Genomic DNA, 19,972 nt, shown 5'->3' on the forward strand with positions numbered 1-19,972 from the left:
AAGTAGCACAACACAGAAGTGCATAAAAGAGAAGGCTGAAGTATTTGCAGCAATCATAGATTCATACAGCACAGAAATGGCCCTTTGGCCCATCGAGTCCACACTGACATAACTGCCACTAAATATTTCCCACACTTGTCCCATATCCTTGAATGTTATGATATTTGAAATGCTTATCCAGATATTTTTTTAAAGATTGTAAGGTTTCCAGCCTCCACTACCTTCCCAGGCAGTGCATTCCAAATTCTCTCTACTTGCTGAGTGAAAAAGTATTTTTTCCCTAAATGCCCTCTGAATCTCCTGCCCCTTAATGTAAAACTGGGCCCTCCTATGTTTGACACCTCAACCACGCTACCTATTCACCCTGCCCATACCCTCATAATCTTACACACTGAATTTGAGGTGAGGTGAGAGTGACAATCCTTGACTTTAGGGCTCAGATCAAGGAGCCCAAACAAAACTAGAATCAGTGGGTATCAAGGAGCAAACTCTCAGCTGGTTAGGGTCATGCCTAGCACATAGAAAGATGGTCATGGCTGTTGGAGGTCAGTCATCTCAGCTTCAGGACATCTCTGCAGGAATTCCTCAAAGTATTGTCCTAGACCCAATCATGTTCAGCTGTTTCATAAATGGCCTTCCCTAAAGTTGGAGGTGGGGATGTTCACCAACAATTGCACAATGTTCAGCACCATTCGCGACGCCTCAGATACTGAAGCAATCAATGTTCAAATGCAACAAGATGTGGACAGTATCCAGGCTTGAGCTGTCAAGTGGCAAGTAACATTGGCACTGCACAAATGCTAGGTGTAAGGGTGTAATCTGCTCCCTACCGATTCAGGAAGCAGGCAGGATTAAGGCAAGTAACAGATTTTTATCCAAGCTACAATTGGTGAATGCAGGAAGAGAGCCAAAAGGTCCTCCCCAAATCTGATCTCGACTTGAAAACCCAGTTGTTCCCTTAATCTACAGCCTTAGTTCTTGACAAGCTACTGGTCTCTTGCCTGTCCATGAAGCGTGTGTAAATGTTTACAGAGGAATATCATGTAATCCAAGACTTGTCCCTTGTTGTTAGTCAGTTCTGCACCCCCCATGATGAGGTCCTAGGGGAGTGTCATTGCTCGTCCCATCATGAGCTCAAATGCTGTTAGCCCAGTGGCCCTTAAAGACAATGCTATTTGGGCCATTCAAATGGCTCGTAGGGAATGGGTCCATTTAACCCCTTCTATAATTGCCTTGGTCAGAACATTTTTCAGCATTTTACTCATTCTCTCTATCATTCCTGAACTCTCTAGGTGGTAGGGGATCTGATACTTTTGTGTTATTCATAAGAGTTTCCATGCTTCCTTCCCGCACTTGCCTGTGAGGTGGGTCCCTTGGTCTGAGTCTAGTTGTAGGGCACCCCCCACCTAGGTATTATTTCAGCTGCCAATATTTTTACCATCATGGTTACAGTACAATTTTCTTTGTGAAAACGTCTACCCATCTGGTCAATTGGTCAACCAGACAGAATTTCTTATTCTGACCTTGATTAGATTACTTACAGTGTGGAAACAGGCCCTTCGGCCCAACAAGTCCACACCAACCCTCCGAAGAGCAACCCACACAGATCTATTTCCCTACATTTACCCCTTCATCTAACACTATGGGCAATTTAACATGGCCAATTCACCTGACCTGCACATCTTCGCGACTATGGAAGGAAACCGAAGCACCCTGAGGAAACCCACACAGACACGGGGAGAATGTGCAAACTCCACACAGTCAGTCGCCCGAGGCGGAAATTGAACCCAGGTCTCTGGCGCTGTGAGGCAGCAGTGCTAACCACTGTCCATCGTGCCGCCCTGCTTTGTGGGAGTGGTCCTATAAAGCACACTTGAATGTGTTCCCATGGACCAGGAAAAAGAAAGCAGACATAAGATCTAGGCAACTGAGTCAGGTGAAGCTTTGGAAGAACATCGGGAAACTAGAAACAAGGAATTAAGAGGGCTAAAATTGGTCATGAACTATCTTGAGCAAACAGCCTTTTATTTGTAGATAAGTTGGAAGAGGGTAACTAGAGAAAGGGTTGGCCCACTCAAGGACAAAGGAGGAAAGATATGCATAGAATCACAGAAAATAGGTGAGATTCTTTATGAGTACTTTACTTCGATATTCACCGAGGAGAGGGGCATGATTAGATTAGATAACTCCGACCCTTCGAAGAGCAACCCACCCAGACCCATTCCCATACATCTAACACTAGCGTACATCCCACTCCCATACATCTAACATCGGCAATAGCGGGGCCAATTCACCTGACCTGCACATTTTTGGACTGTGGGAGGAAACCGGAGGAAACCCACGCAGACACGGGGAGAATGTGCAAATTCCACACAGACAGTTGACCAAGGTGGGAATTAAACCCGGGTCTCTAGCACTGTGAGGCAGCAGTGCCAACCACCGTGCTATATTTTGTCCAATCTTCTAACCGGCCACTTATCTTTACAGAATTATTAGGTTAGATTCCCTACAGAGTGGAAACAGGCCCTTCGGCCCAACAAGTCCACACTGACCCTCTGAAGAGTAACCCAACCAGACCCATTTCCCTCTGACTAACGTACCTACAACTATGGGTAATGTAGCATGGCCAATTCACTTGACCTGCACATCTTTGGACTATGGGAGGAAATCGGAGTACCCAGAGGAAACACACACAGACACAGGCAGTCGCCTGTGTGCAAACTCCACACAGACGGTCGCCCAAGGTTGGAATCGAACCTGGGTCCCTGGCACTGTGAGGTGTAGTGCTGACCATTGTTAACCCCTATGACTCATAACCTTCCGAGGCTGGAATCGAACCTGGGACCCTGATGCTGTGAGGCAGCAGTGCTAACCACTGAGCCACCATGTTGCCCCTGATGGATGTTGAGATTAGGGATAGATGTTTGATTACTCTAGGTCAAGTCGGCATAAGGAATGAGGAAGTGTTGGGTATTCTAAAAGGCATTAAGGTGGACAAGACCCCAGGTTCAGATGGGATTTGTCCCAGGTTACTGAGAGGGAAGCAAGGGAGGAAATAGCGGCACAGTGGTTAGCACTGCTTCCTCACAGCGCCAGAGACCCAGGTTCAATTCCCGCCTCAGGCAACTGTCCACGTGGAGTTTGCACATTCTACCTGTGTCTGCGTGGGTTTCATCCAGGTGCTCCGGTTTCCTCCCACAGTCCAAAAATGTGCAGGTCAGGGGAATTGGCCATGCTAAATTGCCTGTAGTGTTAGATGTATGGGAATGGGTCTGGGTTGGTTGCTCTTCGGCGGTTCGGTGTGGACTTGTTGGGCCAAAGGGCCTGTTTCCACACTGTAATTAATCTAATCTAGCTGGGACCTTAACAGATATCTTTGCAGCCCCCTTGAACATGGGTGAGGTCCTTTGAGAATTGCTAATGTCCCATTTTTTAAGAAAGGTAGCAGAGACAATCTATGTAACTATAGACCTAAGAGCCTGCTGTCAGTGGTAGAGAAGCTGCTGGAAAAGACACTGAGGGATAGGATCTATTTACATTTGGGGAAAAAATGGGCTTATCAGTGATAGGCAACATGGTTTTATGCAGGGAGGGTCATGTCTTGCCAACTTAGAGTCAGAGATGTACAGCATGGAAACAGACCATTCGGTCCAACCCGTCCATACCGACCAGACATCCCAACCCAATCTAGTCCCACCTGCCAGCACCCAGCCCATATCTCTCCAAACCCTTCCTATTCATATACCCATCCAGATGCCTTTGTAAATGTTGCAATTGTACCAGCCTCCATATCTTTGAAGAAGTTGCAAAGTTGATTGATGAGGGAGAGGCTGTAGATGTCATATACATGGACTTCAGTAAGGTGTTTGATAAGGTTCCCCATGGTAGGCTGATAGAAAAAAATGAAGTCGCATGGGGTCCAGGGTGTACTAGTTAGGTAGATAGAGAACTGGCTGGGCAACAGGAGACAGCGAGTAGTAGTGGAAAGGAGTTTCTCGAACTGGAGAAAAGTGACTAGTGGTGTTCCACTGGGCGCAATGTTGGGACCACTGTTGTTTGTGATATATCTAAATGATCTGAAGGAGGCTATAGGTGGTCTGATTAGCAAGTTTGCAGATGACACTAAGGTTGGAGAAGTAGCATATAGTGAAGGGAACTGTCAGAGAATGTAGCAGAGTATAGATAGATTGGAGAGTTGGACAGAGAAATGGCAGGTGGAATTCAATCCAGGCAAATGCGAGGTGATGCATTTTGGAAGATCCAATTCAAGAGCAAACTATATGGTAAATGGAAAAACCCTGGGGAAAGTTGATGTACAGAGAGATCTGGGCGTTGAGGTCCACCGTACCCTGAAGGTGGCATCACAGGTCGATAGAGTGGTCAAGAATGCATACGGCAAGCTTTCTTTCATCAGGCAAAGTACTGAGTGCAAGTGTTGTTACCGTTGTATCGGACTTTGGTTCGGTCATATTTAGAATACTGTGTACAGTTCTGGTTGCCACGTTACCAAAAGAATGTGAATGCTTTGGAGAGGGTGCTGGGGTGGTTCTCCAGGATTTTGCCAGGTATGGAGGATGCCAGGTATGAAGAGAGGTTGAGTCGATTAGGATTATTTTCATTAGAAAGGCAGATATTGAGGAGGGACCTGATCGATGTCTACAAAATATTGGGAGATACGTACGGGATCGATAGCAAGAAACTTTTTCCCAGAGTGGATGTCTCAATTACTAAGGGTCACGAGTTCAAGGTGAGAGGGGAAAAGTTTAAAGGAGATATGTGTGGAAAGTTCTTCACGCAGAGGATGGTGGGTGCCTGGAACGTGTTGCCAGCGGAGGTGGTGGAGGCAGACGCAATAGTGTCATTTAAGATGTATCTAGACAGATACATGAATGGGCAGGGAGCAGAGGGGTACAAATTCTTAGGAAATAGGTGACAGGTTGAGATAATGGATTTGGATCAGCGCAGGCTTGGAGGGCCGAAGTGCCTATTCCTGTGCTGTAATTTTCTTTGTTCTTTGTTTCCATGGACAGGGCTGTTGGGTCATTTTAATTTTAATTCCTTGAATTCCTTGTTCTGATTCTGGCTGTGCATATGCAGTGCACCTCTGGCAAAATTTGGCTGTATCTCTTCCCAATTCTTTCCATCACCAACAGTTAGATTTTAGTTGTATCATTTTATCCCTCCCTATGTGTGCTAATCCATGGAAAACATTGCATACAGTCTGTTAGCACGGTGTGGGAGCTACCTTCTTTTTTCCAAATATCATCTGCTCCTAACACTGCCCTGTCTTTAATCCATTCTGCTTTTTTCCTGTGCGCTAGCTGCAGCTTGTAAAGTAAAAATGTTCCATTCATCATTTTGGCCTCTTGCTCTCTCACAGCTGCCATCATTATCACTGCATGTTCTAGCATTGCTTTTACTGCACTGTCTGTGTAGTCATTCCCTCTCTGCTCTGGTGTCTGAATCTTACTGCATGCTTTTACTTTATTTACTCCTGCCTCTTTTGGTTCAATTGCTGCAGCCACTACATCCTTGACTAGGGTCTCATGTTGAATTATACTACCACTTGAGGTAACTTAATCTTGTCTTTCCCATGCCATTATGAAGGCATATCTACTGTCTGTAGATGTTAACCTTTTGTCCTCTGTGATTTTTGAGATTTGTAGCTCAGGTTGTACATTTGCTCGCTGAGCTGGAAGGATTGTTTATAGACATTTCGTCACCATGCTAGGTAACATCGTCAGTGAGCCTCCGGTGAAGCACTGGTGTTCTGTCCCGATTTCTATTTATGTGTCTTGGTCTCTTAAGGTGGGTGATATCAGTTCTGGTTGATCTTCTCAGAGGATGGTCAATGGGATCTAAATCCATGTGTTTATTGATGGAGTTTAGTTAGAATGCCAGGCCTCTAGGAATTCCTGTGTGTGTCTCTGTTTGGCCTGCCCTAGGATGGATGTGTTGTCCCAGTCAATGTGGTGTCCTCTGTCACTTTGTCCTCTCCCTAACTATAAGACAGAAATAAATGCTTTTAGTTCAGCTGTCTGGGCAGAGTGACATCCTTCTATCCTTCCTCCTGCCCAAAGCTCTATTTGCAAATTAACCATGGGCCATCCTGTATGGGACTTACCATCCTAACACTTCTGTGCTCTACCTACAAACATGGATTTCACATCTGGCCTCTTTAATGGCTCTTCAACACTGCCTCTTTTCTTCTGTTTTATGTGGGTGATACAATCACGTGTCTCTCCTTCCTGATTCACAAAGCTTGCTGGGTTCTCTATTATCTTTAACCACTTCAGTGTGCTTGTCTTCTGACAACAGTGCGGCTTCCCATTTGGCTCGCTGTCTATAACACCTGTCAGTTTGCCAGCTTCCAATAGCTGGACTATACTATGTGGGGACTGTAATATCACCTTCCCCAGTTGTGTCCATGAGGAGGATGATGTTAGTGCCCAGGTAGCATATTGGATGGCTAAACATCTGAGTGTTGTCCCATCATGACCGGAGCCATTTTACCTGAGTAGCATCCCACAAGCCAGAGCTTGTCCTAAAGAAGGGTTACACCCAAAACGTTGCCTTCTCCACCTCCTGATGGTGCCTGGCTTACTGTGTTCTTCCAGCCTCCCACCTGTCTGTTTTGGATTCCAGCATTTGCAGTATTTTTGTCTCTAACCAAGTTTGTTCCAAGACAACATTAAGTAACCATCAACAAAGGTGCATTCAAACCAGACCACAAAGAATTAACATTTATGCAAGATTCAGTGAACTAGCACAAAAAGCCTGATGAAGGGCTTTTGCCCAAAAACGTCGATTTTCCTGTTCCTCGGATGCTGCCTGACCTGCTGTGCTTTTGCAGCAACACTATAATCTAGACTCTAGTTTCCAGCATCTGCAGCCCTTGTTTTTACCTAGCACATAAAGCCGTCTCCCTCTCTCTCTTTCTAACTTATGAACACTGCAGCTATTTTAGCTTGGTTTGTGTGCCTTTTTGGCATTCTGCTTAAACAGAGCCACAAGGATGATTAATCCTTTGGTCCCTTTTCTTTCTGCTGATCTAGCTACCAGTTTCCTCACAATTCCAACCATCCTCTGTCATGTCTTTAATTAGTACTTTGTTTTTTCTAAACACTGTCTACAGAACAGACTGGTCTGGACACCAGTGGGTTTCTTCCCAGTTCTTTTCTGCCATTCTCCTGGACTCCCTCCCAGCTAAGTCTGCTGCTTCTATTTATAGTTTTGTTTTTGCTTGAGGATTTTCAAACTCTTATTAATCTTTTTTCATGTTTCCTTTCACACCTGAGGCACTCTGCCTCACTCTTTTTCACATACCCATCGCATCTCTTTTCTACTCGCTTTCCCTACCACCACCAAGGCTCCTGCCCAAAACGTCAATTTTCCTGCTCCTTGGATGCTGCCTGACCTGCGTGCTTTTCCAGCACCACTCTAATCTTGACTTCCTACCACCGCACATATAATTCTGTCTACTCCTGCTCACACCAATTAAAAACGTTTTTCTTTGCCCTGACTGACAGTGAGTGCCACGCCATATAAAATTGTGGTAAATAAATATACTCACCCAAGTCATTGCCCAAGGTATGTCAGCTTTAAGCAGAGGTTCCTGGCTGCCTCGCCAATCTGTAGGAGCGAAAACTCCAATCAGGAACAAAGACCAAGGAGGAAGGCAAGATTCAGGCAAGTGGCAGATTTTTATTCAAGCAAAAATTGGTTACTGAAGGGAGAGGGCCAAAAGATCTTCCCAGAATCTGGCTTCAACATGAGAACTCAATCGTTCCCTTCTACAGCTCAGATTGGAAGCGACATCAATGATGCAATCTGATTTTTACAGTGAAATACAGCAGTTTTATACATTTTGTATTACTGTAATCGCATACAGCATGGTCATTGTGTCCTTCCCCCCCTTATTCCATGCACCCCAATCCTGTGAAACACATAATCAATGATGGGTATTCCTATGGACAGCCCCACGTTCCCATGATCTCATGCTGTTTAATAGACATTGAAATCGCTGGGCCTTGGGATCTTTCTATGCATCCTATTAATTCACATTCCAAAATTACTGGTTATACTCTTTCAAGTCTGTCCCAGACTTGCTTATCTCTAAGGACTGCTTGAATTCTGTTATTCATTGTGGACCATGTGCTATCTCTATGAAATTCTGTTATTTACTGTCCCAATTATAAATTTAAAAAATACAAAAGACAGTTGATTTGAACTAGCTACTGTAAGAGTAGTAGTATTAATTTCCCAATATCAAGTTAGTTGTACTTTTTAATTAATAAGTTATGAACAATCTATTTCATTCAGGACATGCCAGGCCTGGGTCTAGTTAACATTTACATCTAGATTTAAATGTTTATTCCCTAATGCTTCTATTATACTTTAGTTATATATGTATCTATAATTATTTTGAAATCTATTTCTATGATTATCTGAAGAATCTTTAACGAAAACCTATTTCTTAATATTGTGAATAACGTCAAAGAAATAACTGATTACTACAAAATAACCTTGGCTGTTGTTTCATAGCTGTTTAATGAGTTAGGCTGACTGGTTTATGGGTTGAGATTTACACCCCTTGTTCAAACTGGTGATGCTAACGAATGGGACAACATCCTTTCTTTAATGAGGCTAGAATCAATCATATGTCGTATTTTAATGAACTTGTGTCTTATCCTTAGATATCCTCTTAGCATCTTGGAAAGTCACTTGTAGGGTCTCCTATTTAGCTTGTTCAAAGGTACCATTAAGTTTCGCTTAAATGCTGAAGCAGGCTGTTTAATTCATTTAACCCTTGTTGGCCATTTTGTGTCTTTCAAACATGGGCCAATCTTGCACTAACCAATGACCGTCTCCAAAATGAGACAACCTAATCACCACCTGTCAACATCCTTGGGGTTACAATTGACCAGAAACTCAGCTGACTCATCACAGGGCCATCACAAGAGTCAGCAGGAAATTGAGGAGCAATTAAGTAGGGAGATCACAGATAGCTACAAAAATTATAGCATTGTAACTTAGGGTATTTCAACTTTGCAAACATAGACCAGGCCTACCATAGTGTTTAGAGCTTAGATGGGGAGGAATTTGGGGAACCTTATCAAACGTCGTACTAAAGTCCATGTGTGTAACATTTACATCCTTTCCCTCATCAATCAACTTTGTCACCTCTTCAAAGAATTCTATTAGGTTTGTAAGACATGACCTTCCCTGCACAAACTATGCTGCCTATCACTGATAAGCCCATTTTCTTCCAAATGAGTATACATCCTATCCCTCAGAATCTTCTCCAGTAGCTTCCCTACCACTGATGTAAAGCTCACAGTTCTGTAATTACCTGGATTATCTCTGCTACCCTTAAAATCGGGGACAACAGTAGTAATTCCCCAGTCCTCTGGGACCTCCCCTGTTTTCAAGGATGCTGCAAAGATACCTGTTAAAGCCCCAGCTATTTCCTCTCTTGTGTCCCCTAGTAACCTGGGATAGATCCTATCCAGAACTGGGGACTTGTGAAGGAATAAAAGGCTATGGGGTTTTCCTTAACCGTGCTTGCTAAGGATATCTCATGACCTCTTTTAGCCCTCTCCATTCCTCATTTCAGGTTGGTCCTACATTCCCAATATTCTTCCAAAGCTTTGTCTGACAGCAATTGCTTAGACCTATGTACGCTTCCTTTTTCCTCTGAGCTAGTCTCACAGTTTCACCTGTCATCCATGGTTCCCTAATCTTGCCATTTCTATCCCTCATTTCCATAAGAACATATCTCTCCTGAACTCTAATCTACCTCACTTTAAAAGCTTCCCACATATCGAATGTGGATGTACCTTCAAACAGTTGCTCCTAATCTAGATTCCCCACTCCTGCCGAATTTTGGTATAGTTGGCCTTCCACAATTTAGCACTCTTCCTTTAGGACCACTCTTGTCTTTATCCATGAGTATCCTAAAACTTATGGAATTGTGATCACTATTCCCAAAGTAATCTTCCACTGAAACTTCAATCACCTGGCCAGGCTCATTGCCTAACACAGGTCCAGTATGGCCCCTTCACGAGTTGGACTACTTGCATACTGCTCTAGAAAACCCTCCTGAATGCTCCTTCCAAATTCTGCTCTAACACTGAGTGAATCCCAGTCAATTTTGGGCAAGTTAAAATCTCCTATCACTGCCACCCTATTGCTCTTACATCTTCCTATGATCTCTCTACATATTTGTACCTCTATCTCTCAAGCTAAGCATTCATTCTGAATATTCTATCATTCCTACTCTGACTAGCATGTGGTATTGGTAGCAATCCTGAGATTATTACCTCTGAGGCCCTACCATTTAACTTGGTTCCTAACTCCCTAAGTTCTTCGTGTAGGACTTCACCTTGTTTTTTTTAACCTATATCATTGATGCCCACATGAACCATGACAACTGGCTGTTCACCCTTCCTCCTGAGAATTTTCTGCAATTGATCCGAGACATCCCTGATCCATGCACTTTGAAGGCAACATACCATTCAGGTGTCTTGTTTTCGACCACAGAAACACCTATCTACTCCCTTTACAATTGAATCCCCTATGACTATAGCCTTTCCCGCCACTTTCTCCTGCCCTTCTGTACAGCAGAGTCAGCTGCGGTGCCATGAACCTGGCTACTGCTGCCTTCCCCTGGTGAGCCATCTCCTCCAACAGTATCCAAAACGGTATACCTGTTTTGGAAGGAGATGACAGCGGGGGACATCTGCACTGCCTTCTTGCTCTTTCTCTGCCTTTTGGTCACCCATTCCCTTTCTCCCTCAGTAATCCTAATCTGTGGTGTGACCAATTCACTAAACATGCTATCCATGACCCCCTCAGTATCGCGTATGCTCCAAAGTGAGTCCATCTACAGCTCCAGAGCCATCATGCAGTCAAACAACAGCTGCAACTGGACACATTTCTTGCACGTGAAGGGGCCAGGGACACCAGCTGTGTCCCTGAGCTCCCACATTGAGCAAGAGGAGCATAACACAGGTCTGAGATCTCCTGCCATTTTTAATCTTAGTTGAGGCTAAAGTTATGAGAAAGGAAAGAGAAGTTTTTTTAACCAACTTACCTTAACTTCCCAGAATCATTATCTTATCAACACACCACAAAGTTTATTTTTTTTGGTTAGAGGAGGAGGGCGGGTGGGAGACACTACACGGGTAGAGTCTTCGGTTCAGCCACTGCCCAAATATAGCAACTTTTAAAATGGTTTGTGTACCTTCCCGCCAGCCCCCTGGTCCTTGCCCTCTCCACCCTTGCTGCAATTAAAATGAAGCCACGGACTTCCCAGCAGCCCCCTGGTCCTCATTCTCTCTGCCTATGTGGCCATTAAAATGGAGGCCACAAACTCCCAGGTGAAGCTTTTGAAACAGTTTGCTCACCTTCCCGGCAGTCCTCGTTCTCTCTGCCCTCGCTGCAATTAAAGATGAAGCTGCATAGGAATAAATGAGTCTTTTTCCGAATGGCATGCCTTGATTAATAGGATATCACAGGGATCAGTGCTAGGGCACCAGCTATTCACAAAGTGTGTACTAATGTTTTGGATGCGGGAACTAAATGTAATATCTCCAAAGTTGGAGATGACATGGAGCTGAGTGGGCGAGTGAGCTAGGGGAATGCAGAGATGCTTTAGTGTGATTTGGACAAGCTGAGTTAGTGGGCACTGTTGATGTGGGAAGGATGTTCCTGATGGCAGCGGTGTCCAAACCAGAGTTCAAAGTTTTAAGAATATAGGGAAAACCATTTACGACTCAGATGAGGAGAGAGATTTCTTCACCCAGAGAATGGTGTGCCTATGGAATTCGCTACCACCGAAAGCAATCAAAGCCAAAATATGATGTGATTTCAAGAAGGAATTGAATATAACATTTGGGGCAAAAGGGATCAAAGGATATGGGGGAGAAGCAGAAATTGACTATTGAACTGAATGATCGGCCATGGTCATAATGAATGCTGGAGTAGGCTCAAAAGGCCAAATGGGTTACTAGATTAGATTACTTACAGTGTGGAAACAGGCCCTTTGGCCCAACAAGTCCACACGCACCTGCAGAAGCACAACCCACCCATACCCCTACACCTACATTTACCCCTTACCTAACACTACGGGCAATTTAGATTAGATTAGATTAGATTACTTACAGTGTGGAAACAGGCCCTTCGGCCCAACAAGTCCACACCGCGCCCGCCGAAGCGTAACCCACCCATACCCCTACATCTACATCTACCCCTGACCTAACACTACGGGCAATTTAGCATGGCCAATTCACCTGACCTGCACATCTTTGGACTGTGGGAGGAAACCGGAGCACCCGGAGGAAACCCACGCAGACACGGGGAGAACGTGCAAACTCCACACAGTCAGTCGCCTGAGGCGGGAATTGAACCCGGATCTCCGGCGCTGCGAGGCAGCAGTGCTAACCACTGTGCCACCGTGCCGCCCTAGATGGGGGGCTACTACTGTTCCTATTTTCCATGTTTCTGTGCCCCTCCCCCATTAGATATGCTACTCAGTGCCAATGCCTGTTCCTTTCATTAGCCTGCATCTTTTCCTATGAGGCTTTCCTAGCTTCCTTTTCCCACTTTTTGACAGCACATCAATATAGCTCATTAAAATTTAAAGTTCTCTGCCAAATTGAACTTCTACCAACAACTTAATTGAATTATCATTGTACTAGTTTTGCGCCCTCAAAAGTGGCCGCGTGCCTTTCCAGTTGGTACGCTCATTGCTTAATTTACTTCCTTTCCTAATCAAACTAAAAGCCATATCGAAGCATGATTTTGATATTATTCTTCCATCTTGACAATATTAAAGTCAGATTGACAGTTACAGTCAGATCATTAACATGGGAGTGCACTTTCAATTTACTTGTGATAGTATATCTCCATGGATGAAAATCCAATCTTTCATTTGTGGTGACTTTTTGAAATTATTTACGATCTTTTTGTTAATTACAGATGTGGCTGCTGTGGCCTCTGGTCGGGAGTTCTTGGTTAATTCTTCTCAAATTCTTTTGGAAACACTGTTACAGCTCCTGGCAGAAATGAAGGCAGGTCTATGCACCAAGCTGAAAGTGTGAGTGTTGGGTCAGGATCTGATCTACTATTTTGCATAAACCTACTTGAATTGACTTCCATAGCAATAAAAATAAGATTATCTATCATGAAAGGGTTCCTTTATTCTTCAAATATTAAGTGTCTTCCTGAATGCAACTGAATCTGAGTTATAACTTTCTGGAAAAGCTGTACAGTGCTTCCTAGTGATGAATATTCTTGATGTTCTAATCAGGCAACACCAAGGCTCAGGTTCTTCTCAATCTTCCCTGCTTCTGCAGTGTGTTTGAAGTTCTGCTTAGTGAAGCATTTGTTCAACTAATAACTTGGTACTGTGGGTACAAGTCACAATTTTGTGAACATATAGATCCCATGAAGTTCCAAAGTGTAGTAATCATTGAGGAGTATAATGATAGACTGGAAAAAAGTATTAGCTGGCAGAATGAGAGGGTTCATGGCAGATGAAATTTAATGTGGAAAGATGTGAGGTAATACATTTTAACAAGAAGAATTATCAGATAATTCAAGCTAAATAGTGCATATATCTTTGAAGATGGTAGAATATTTAACAGAACACTTAGTAAAGCAGAAGCTTTCCAAGTTTTTATTAATGAGGGCATTGATTGCAAACACCAGGATGTTAAGCCAACCACAAATTAAAGATGGAATATTTATTGGGGTGGATTATCACACACGCTTCAGGACCAGTTGGGGATCCCAAGTTTACACTTAATGGCAGTGTTCCAACAGATTGAAAGCAGTCCCAGTGCTACCAGCCTAATTGGAGGGCCACCTTGGCAGCCCTACTGAGAGAGATGAGAGCTGCTGCGAGCAGTTGGGTGTCATATGAGTGTTTCAGTATGGAGGCACCTTCAGATCTATGTATTTAAAATTAAGATTACAAGGGCCAATGCTGTTAATTCAGAGGGAAATTTCTTTTAAGGAATTAATTTGAATTTGGCCTTTTCTGACTGTGGATCTATCAATGAGGCATAGATCAGTATGATTAGATTAGATTCCCTACAGTGTGGAAATAGGCCCTTCGGCCCAACAAGTCCACACCGACCCTCTGAAGAACAACCCACCCAGACCTATCTCCTTCTGACTAATGCACCTATGGGCAATTTAGCATGGTCAATTCACCTGACCTGCACATCTCTGGAATGTGGGAGGACACTGGAGCAAACCCACGCAAACACGGGGAAAATGTGCAAACTCCACACAGACAGTCACTCAAGACTGGAATAGAACCTGGGTCCCTGGTGCTGTGAGGCACCATGCCACCAGTCAGCACCAGTGGTTCCCCACCAGCCACAGGGAGACCTCTTCCACATAGATGGCAGCCTTCACATGCAATAATCGGGCCGCTCTGCTAGCGGAAATGTGTTTGTTCACCGACCACCCCCCCAACATCAAATATAATTGAGGTCATGATCAGTTTAATTGGATACCACTTTTGTGCAATGATCAAGTCTCCAACTGCCTATAAGAAACTTCTGTAGTGGTAGCAATGTGTCAGAGACACTTCTCAAAATAGGCTGTCTATTGTTTTCCTGTCCCCTCCCTTCCAAACTTGCAATCACATTACCGGGAAAGTCCAATCCGATCACAGTCCAAAGGTGCATCATTGGTACTGGTTTTAGGGGTCAGTAACTGGCGTGAATAGAGGATTGGCTGACTGAAAGAAGGCAGAGAGTAGGGATAAAGGGGTCTTTTTCAGGATGGCAGCCGGTGTCTAGTGGAGTTCCACAGGGGTCAGTGTTGGGACAAAAATTATTCATGTTCCACATTAATAATGTGGACAGAGAAATAAGGGCATTGTCACTCAGTTCACAGATGACACAAACATAAATGGAAGGAAGCAGGGAGGCTACAGAAGGAACTGGAGTCTAGATTAGAGTGGTGTTGGAAAAGCACAGCAGTTCAGGCAGCATCCGAGCAGCAGTAAAATCGATGTTTTGGGCAAAAGCCCTTCATCAGGAATACAGGCAGAGAGCCTGAAGGGTGGAGAGATAAGTGAGAAAAAAAAGCTCTAATCTGGTTTCCAGCATCTGCAGTCATTGTTTTTACCTACAGAAGGAACTGAACATGCTCAGCAAGTGGACAATGAAGTAGCAAATGGAATACAATGTGGCAAAGTATGAGGTTATGCACTTTGGTCAGAAGAAGTGAAACATAGATTATGTTCTAAATGAGGAAAGGCTTCAGAAATCTGAAGCACAAAGGGATAGTTGGAAAGTGGGAGGGCTTTAAAAATTTGATAACAAGAGTTCAAAGACAGAATGGCAAGGCTGGTCGGTGCAGGAAGTGCTGGATCAGTAGAGAAATTGAGGCTTCTGTCAAGAAACAGAAGGAGGCATAATACTGGGATTGAATGAATCTCTAGAATAGTATAAGGGCAGAAGGAGTATACTTAAGAGGGAAATGAGGGTGGTGAAAAGGGGACATGAGATAGCTTTGGCAAATAGAGTTAAGGAGATTCCAAAGAGATTCTTTATGTACATTAAGGGCAAAAGAGTAACTAGGAAGGGATTAAGGCCCTTTAAAGATCAACATGAGGAGGTTTTAAACTAATGTGGCAGGGTGCTGGGAACCAGAAGAGAAGACTAGTAAACAGTGAGGTGGAAACTAGAGACTGAAAGGATCATGAAGTTAGCATTAATAAAGGGAAGAGTAGGCAGAGAGCAGATGAACGCGAAAGAACTGGCAGCCTGAAGTACGTATGCTTTAATGCAAGGAGTATAGTGGTTAAGGCAGATGAACTCAGGGCTTGGATTGGTGCCTGGGAGTATGATGTTATTGCGATCACAGAGACTTGGTTGAAGGAAGGGCATGATTGGCAACTAAATAGATATAGATGTTTCAGACAGGACAGGGAAGGAAGTAAAAAGGGGGGAAGAGTTGCATTGCTGGTCAGGGATAATATCACGGCTGTGATAAAGAAGGACACGATGGAGGGCTTGAGCACTGAGGCATTATGGGTAGAGCTGAGAAATAAGAAGAGTGTGGTTACATTGGTGGGGCTGTATTACAGGCCTCCCAACAGTGAGCGTGAGGTAGAAGGACAAATAGGTAAACAGATTATGGAAAGATGTAGAGGCAACAGGGTGGTGGTGATGGGAGATTTTAGTTTTCCCAACATTGACTGGGATACACTTAGTGTCAGAGGTCTGGATGGGCCATAATTTGTAAGGAGCGTCCAGGAAAGTTTTCTAGAGCAGTATGTCAATAGTCTGACGAGGGAAAGGACTGTGTTGGAACTGCTGTTGAGGAATGAGCCAAGCCAGGTGGTAGATGTTGCAGTGGGGGATTTCTTTGGGAACAGTGACCACAATTCTGTAAGTTTTAGAATACTCGTAGACAAAGATGAGAGTGGTCCTAAGGGAAGAGTACTAAACTGGGCCAAGGTTAATTATATCAATATTCTGAAGGAGATGGGAAATGTAGATTGGGAGCAGCTATTTGAAGGAAAGTCCACATTTAATATGTGGGAGACTTTCAAAGATAGGTTGAAGATAGTGCAGCATAGGCATATCCCTTTGAAAACAAGGGATAGGAAAAGCAAGAAACGTGAACTGTGGATGGCAGGAGAAATGGTTGGTTAAGAAAAAGAAGGAAGCATATGTAAGGTAGGATAGATCGAGTGAATCCTTAGAGGAGTATAAAGGAAGTAGGAGTATACTTAAGAGGGAAATCAGGAGGGCAAAAAGGGGACATGAGATAGCCTTGGCAAATGGAATTAAGGAGAATCCAAAGGGTTTTTACAAATACATTAAGGACAAAAGGGGAACTAGGGAGAGAATAGGATCCCTCAAAAATTAGCAAGGCGGCCTTTGTGTGGAGCTGCAGAAAATTGGGAAGATACTAAACGAGTATTTTGCATCAGTATTTACTGTGGAAAAGGATATGGAAAATACAGGCTGTAGGGAAATAGATGGTGACACCTTTCAAAATGTCCACATTACGGAGGAGGGACTGCTGGATGTCTTGAAACAGGTAAAGATGGACAATTCCCCACGACCAGATCAGGTGTACCCAAGAATTCTGTGAGAAGCTAGAGAAGTGATTGCTGGGCCTCTTAGATATTTGTATCATCATTAGTCACGTGAGGTGCCGGAAGACTGGAGGTTGGCAAATGTGGTGCCACTGTTTAAAAGGGCGGTAAGGACAAGCCAGGGAACTATAGACCAGTGAGCCTGACCTCAGCGGTGGGCAAGTTGTTGGAGGGAATCCTGAGGGACAGGATATACATGTAATTGAAAAGGCAAGGACTGATTAGGGATAGTCAACATGGCTTTATGTGTTGGAAATCATGTCTCACAAACTTGATTGAGTTTTTTGAAGAAGTAACAAAGAGGATTAATGAGGATAGAGCAGTAGATGTGGTCTACATGGACTTCAGTAAGGCGTTCAACAAGGTTCCCCATGGGATACTGATTCGCAAGATTAGATCTCATGGAATACAGGGAGAACTAGCCATTTGGATACAGAACTGGCTCAAAGGTAGAATACAGAGGGTGGTGGTGGAGGGTTGTTTTTCAGACTGGAGGCCTGTGACCAGTGGAGTACCACAAGGATCGGTGCTGGGTCCTCTACTTTTTGTCATTTACATAAATGATTTGGATGTGAGCATAAGAGGTACAGTTAGTAAGTTTGCAGATGACACCAAAATTGGAGGTGCAGTGGACAGCGAGGAGGATTACCTTAGATTACAACAGGATCTGGACCAGATGGGCCAATGGGCTGAGAAATGGCAGATGTAGTTTAATTCAGATAAATGCGAGGTGCTGCATTTTGGGAAAGCAAATCTTAGCAGGACTTATACACTTAATGGTAAGGTCCTAGGGAGTGTTGCTGAACAAAGAGACCTTGGAGTGCAGGTTCACAGCTCCTTGAAAGTGGAGTCGCAGATCGATAGGATAGTGAAGAAGGTGTTTGGTATGCTTTCCTTTATTAGTCAGAGTATTGAGTACAGGAGTTAGGAGGTCATGTTGCGGCTGTACAGGACATTGGTTAGGCCACTGTTGGAATATTGCGTGCAATTCTGGTCTCCTTCCTATCGGAAATATGTTGTGAAACTTGAAAGGGTTCAGAAAAGATTTACAAGGATGTTGCCAGGGTTGGAAGATTTGAGCTACAAGGAGAAACTGAACAGGCTGGGGCTGTTTTCCCTGGAGCGTCGGAGGCTGAGGGGTGACCCTATGGAGGTTTACAAAATTATGAGCGGCATGGATAGGATAAATAGACAAAGTCTTTTCCCTGGGGTCGGGGAGTCCAGAACTAGAGGGCATAGGTTTAGGGTGAGAGGGGATAGATATGAAAGAGACCTAAGAGGCAACCTTTTCATGCAGAGGGTGGTACGTGTATGGAATGAGCTGTTAGTGGATGTGGTGGAGGCTGGTACAATTGCAACATTTAAGAGGCATTTGGATGGGTATATGAATAGGAAGGGTTTGGAGGGATATGGCCTGGGTGCTAGCAGGTGGGACTAGATTGGGTTGGGATATCTGGTCGGCATGGATGGGTTGGGTTGAAGGGTCTGTTTCCATGCTGTACATCTCTGTGACTCTATGACTAGCCAAGAGGAAAAGAGAAGCGTATATAAGGTCCAGGCAACTAAGAACAGAACAGAATATCAGGAGAGTAGGACCAGTCTTAACAGAGCAATCAAACAGGCTAAAAGCAGTCAAGAAATAACTTTAGCGAACAAAATTAAGGAGAATCCCAAGGCCTTTTACTCATATATAAGAAGCAAGAGTGTAACTGGAGAAGGGATTGGGCCACTAAAGGATAAGGAAGGAAGGCTATGTGTTGAACCTGAGAGAATGGGTGAGATTCTCAATGATTACTTTGCATCAGTGTTCACTGAGGAACGGGACATAATGAATGTGTAGATTAAAGCTAGAAGTTTACTTACTCTAGATCACATTGATATAAGGAGGGAAGATGTGCTGAGTAGGCTAAAGGATATTCAGTTGGACAAATCCCCTGGATCAGTTGGGATTTATCCCAGGTTGCTGAGAGAGGTGAGAGAGGAAACAGCTGGGGCCCTGACAGATATCTTTGCAGCATTCTTAAAAGCAGGTGAGGCGCCGGAGGACTGGAAGGTTGCTCATGTTGTCTCCCTGCACAAGAAGGGTAGTAGGGATATTCCGGGTAACTACAGACCAGTAGCCTGATATCAGTGGTGGGAAAGTTGCTGGAGAAGGTGCTGAAGGATAAAATCTATTTACATTTGGAGAAGAATGGGCTTGTCAGTGATAGGCAACATGGTTTTGTACGGGGGAGATCGTGCCTTATCAACTTTAATAGAGTTCTTTGAGGAAGTGACCAAGTTGTTAGATGAAGGAAGGGCTGTAGATGTCATATACATGCTTCTGGATTCGTGGTGCTGGAAGAGCACAGCAGTGCAGGCAGCATCCGAGGAGTAGTAAAATCGACGTTTCGGGCAAAAGCCCTTATCAGGAATACAGCACCTGTAGTCATTGTTTTTACCCTGTCATATACATGACTTTAGTAAGGTGTTTGACAAGTTTCCCCATGGTAAACTAATGGAGAAAGTGAAGTCACATGGTTTACAGGGTGTTCTAGTTAGGTGGATAAAGAACTGGTTGAGCAACAGGAGTCAGAGAGTAGTAGTTGAAGGGAGTTTCTCAAAATGGAGAAAGGTGACCAGTGGCGTTCCACAGGGATCAGTGCTGGGGCCACTGTTGTTTGTAATATACATAAATGATCTGGAAGAGGGCACTGTTGATCTGATGAGTAAGTTTGCAGATGACATGAAGATTGGTGGAGTAGCAGAAAGCATAAGGGACTGTCTGAGAATACAGGAGGGTATAGGTAGACTGGAGAGTTGGGCAGAGAAGTGGCAGATGGAGTTCAATCCAGGCAAATG

At 44.1% G+C, this 19,972-nt stretch overlaps 1 protein-coding gene across 8 annotated transcripts in view; it reads left to right on the forward strand.

Moving 5' to 3' along the window:
• The window catches only part of hsf2bp (heat shock transcription factor 2 binding protein), a 127,841-nt gene that overhangs the window by 72,575 nt on the left and 35,294 nt on the right, over positions 1 to 19,972 (forward strand). For all 8 annotated transcript variants that reach the window (XM_072585804.1, XM_072585812.1, XM_072585805.1 and 5 more), the window contains one exon: positions 12,982 to 13,099. In XM_072585804.1, the coding sequence (XP_072441905.1) occupies positions 12,982 to 13,099 (118 nt within the window). The remainder of the gene's footprint in view (positions 1 to 12,981; positions 13,100 to 19,972) is intronic.

Source organism: Chiloscyllium punctatum, chromosome 15 (genome assembly GCF_047496795.1).
Source record: "Chiloscyllium punctatum isolate Juve2018m chromosome 15, sChiPun1.3, whole genome shotgun sequence".
NCBI lineage: Eukaryota > Metazoa > Chordata > Chondrichthyes > Orectolobiformes > Hemiscylliidae > Chiloscyllium > Chiloscyllium punctatum.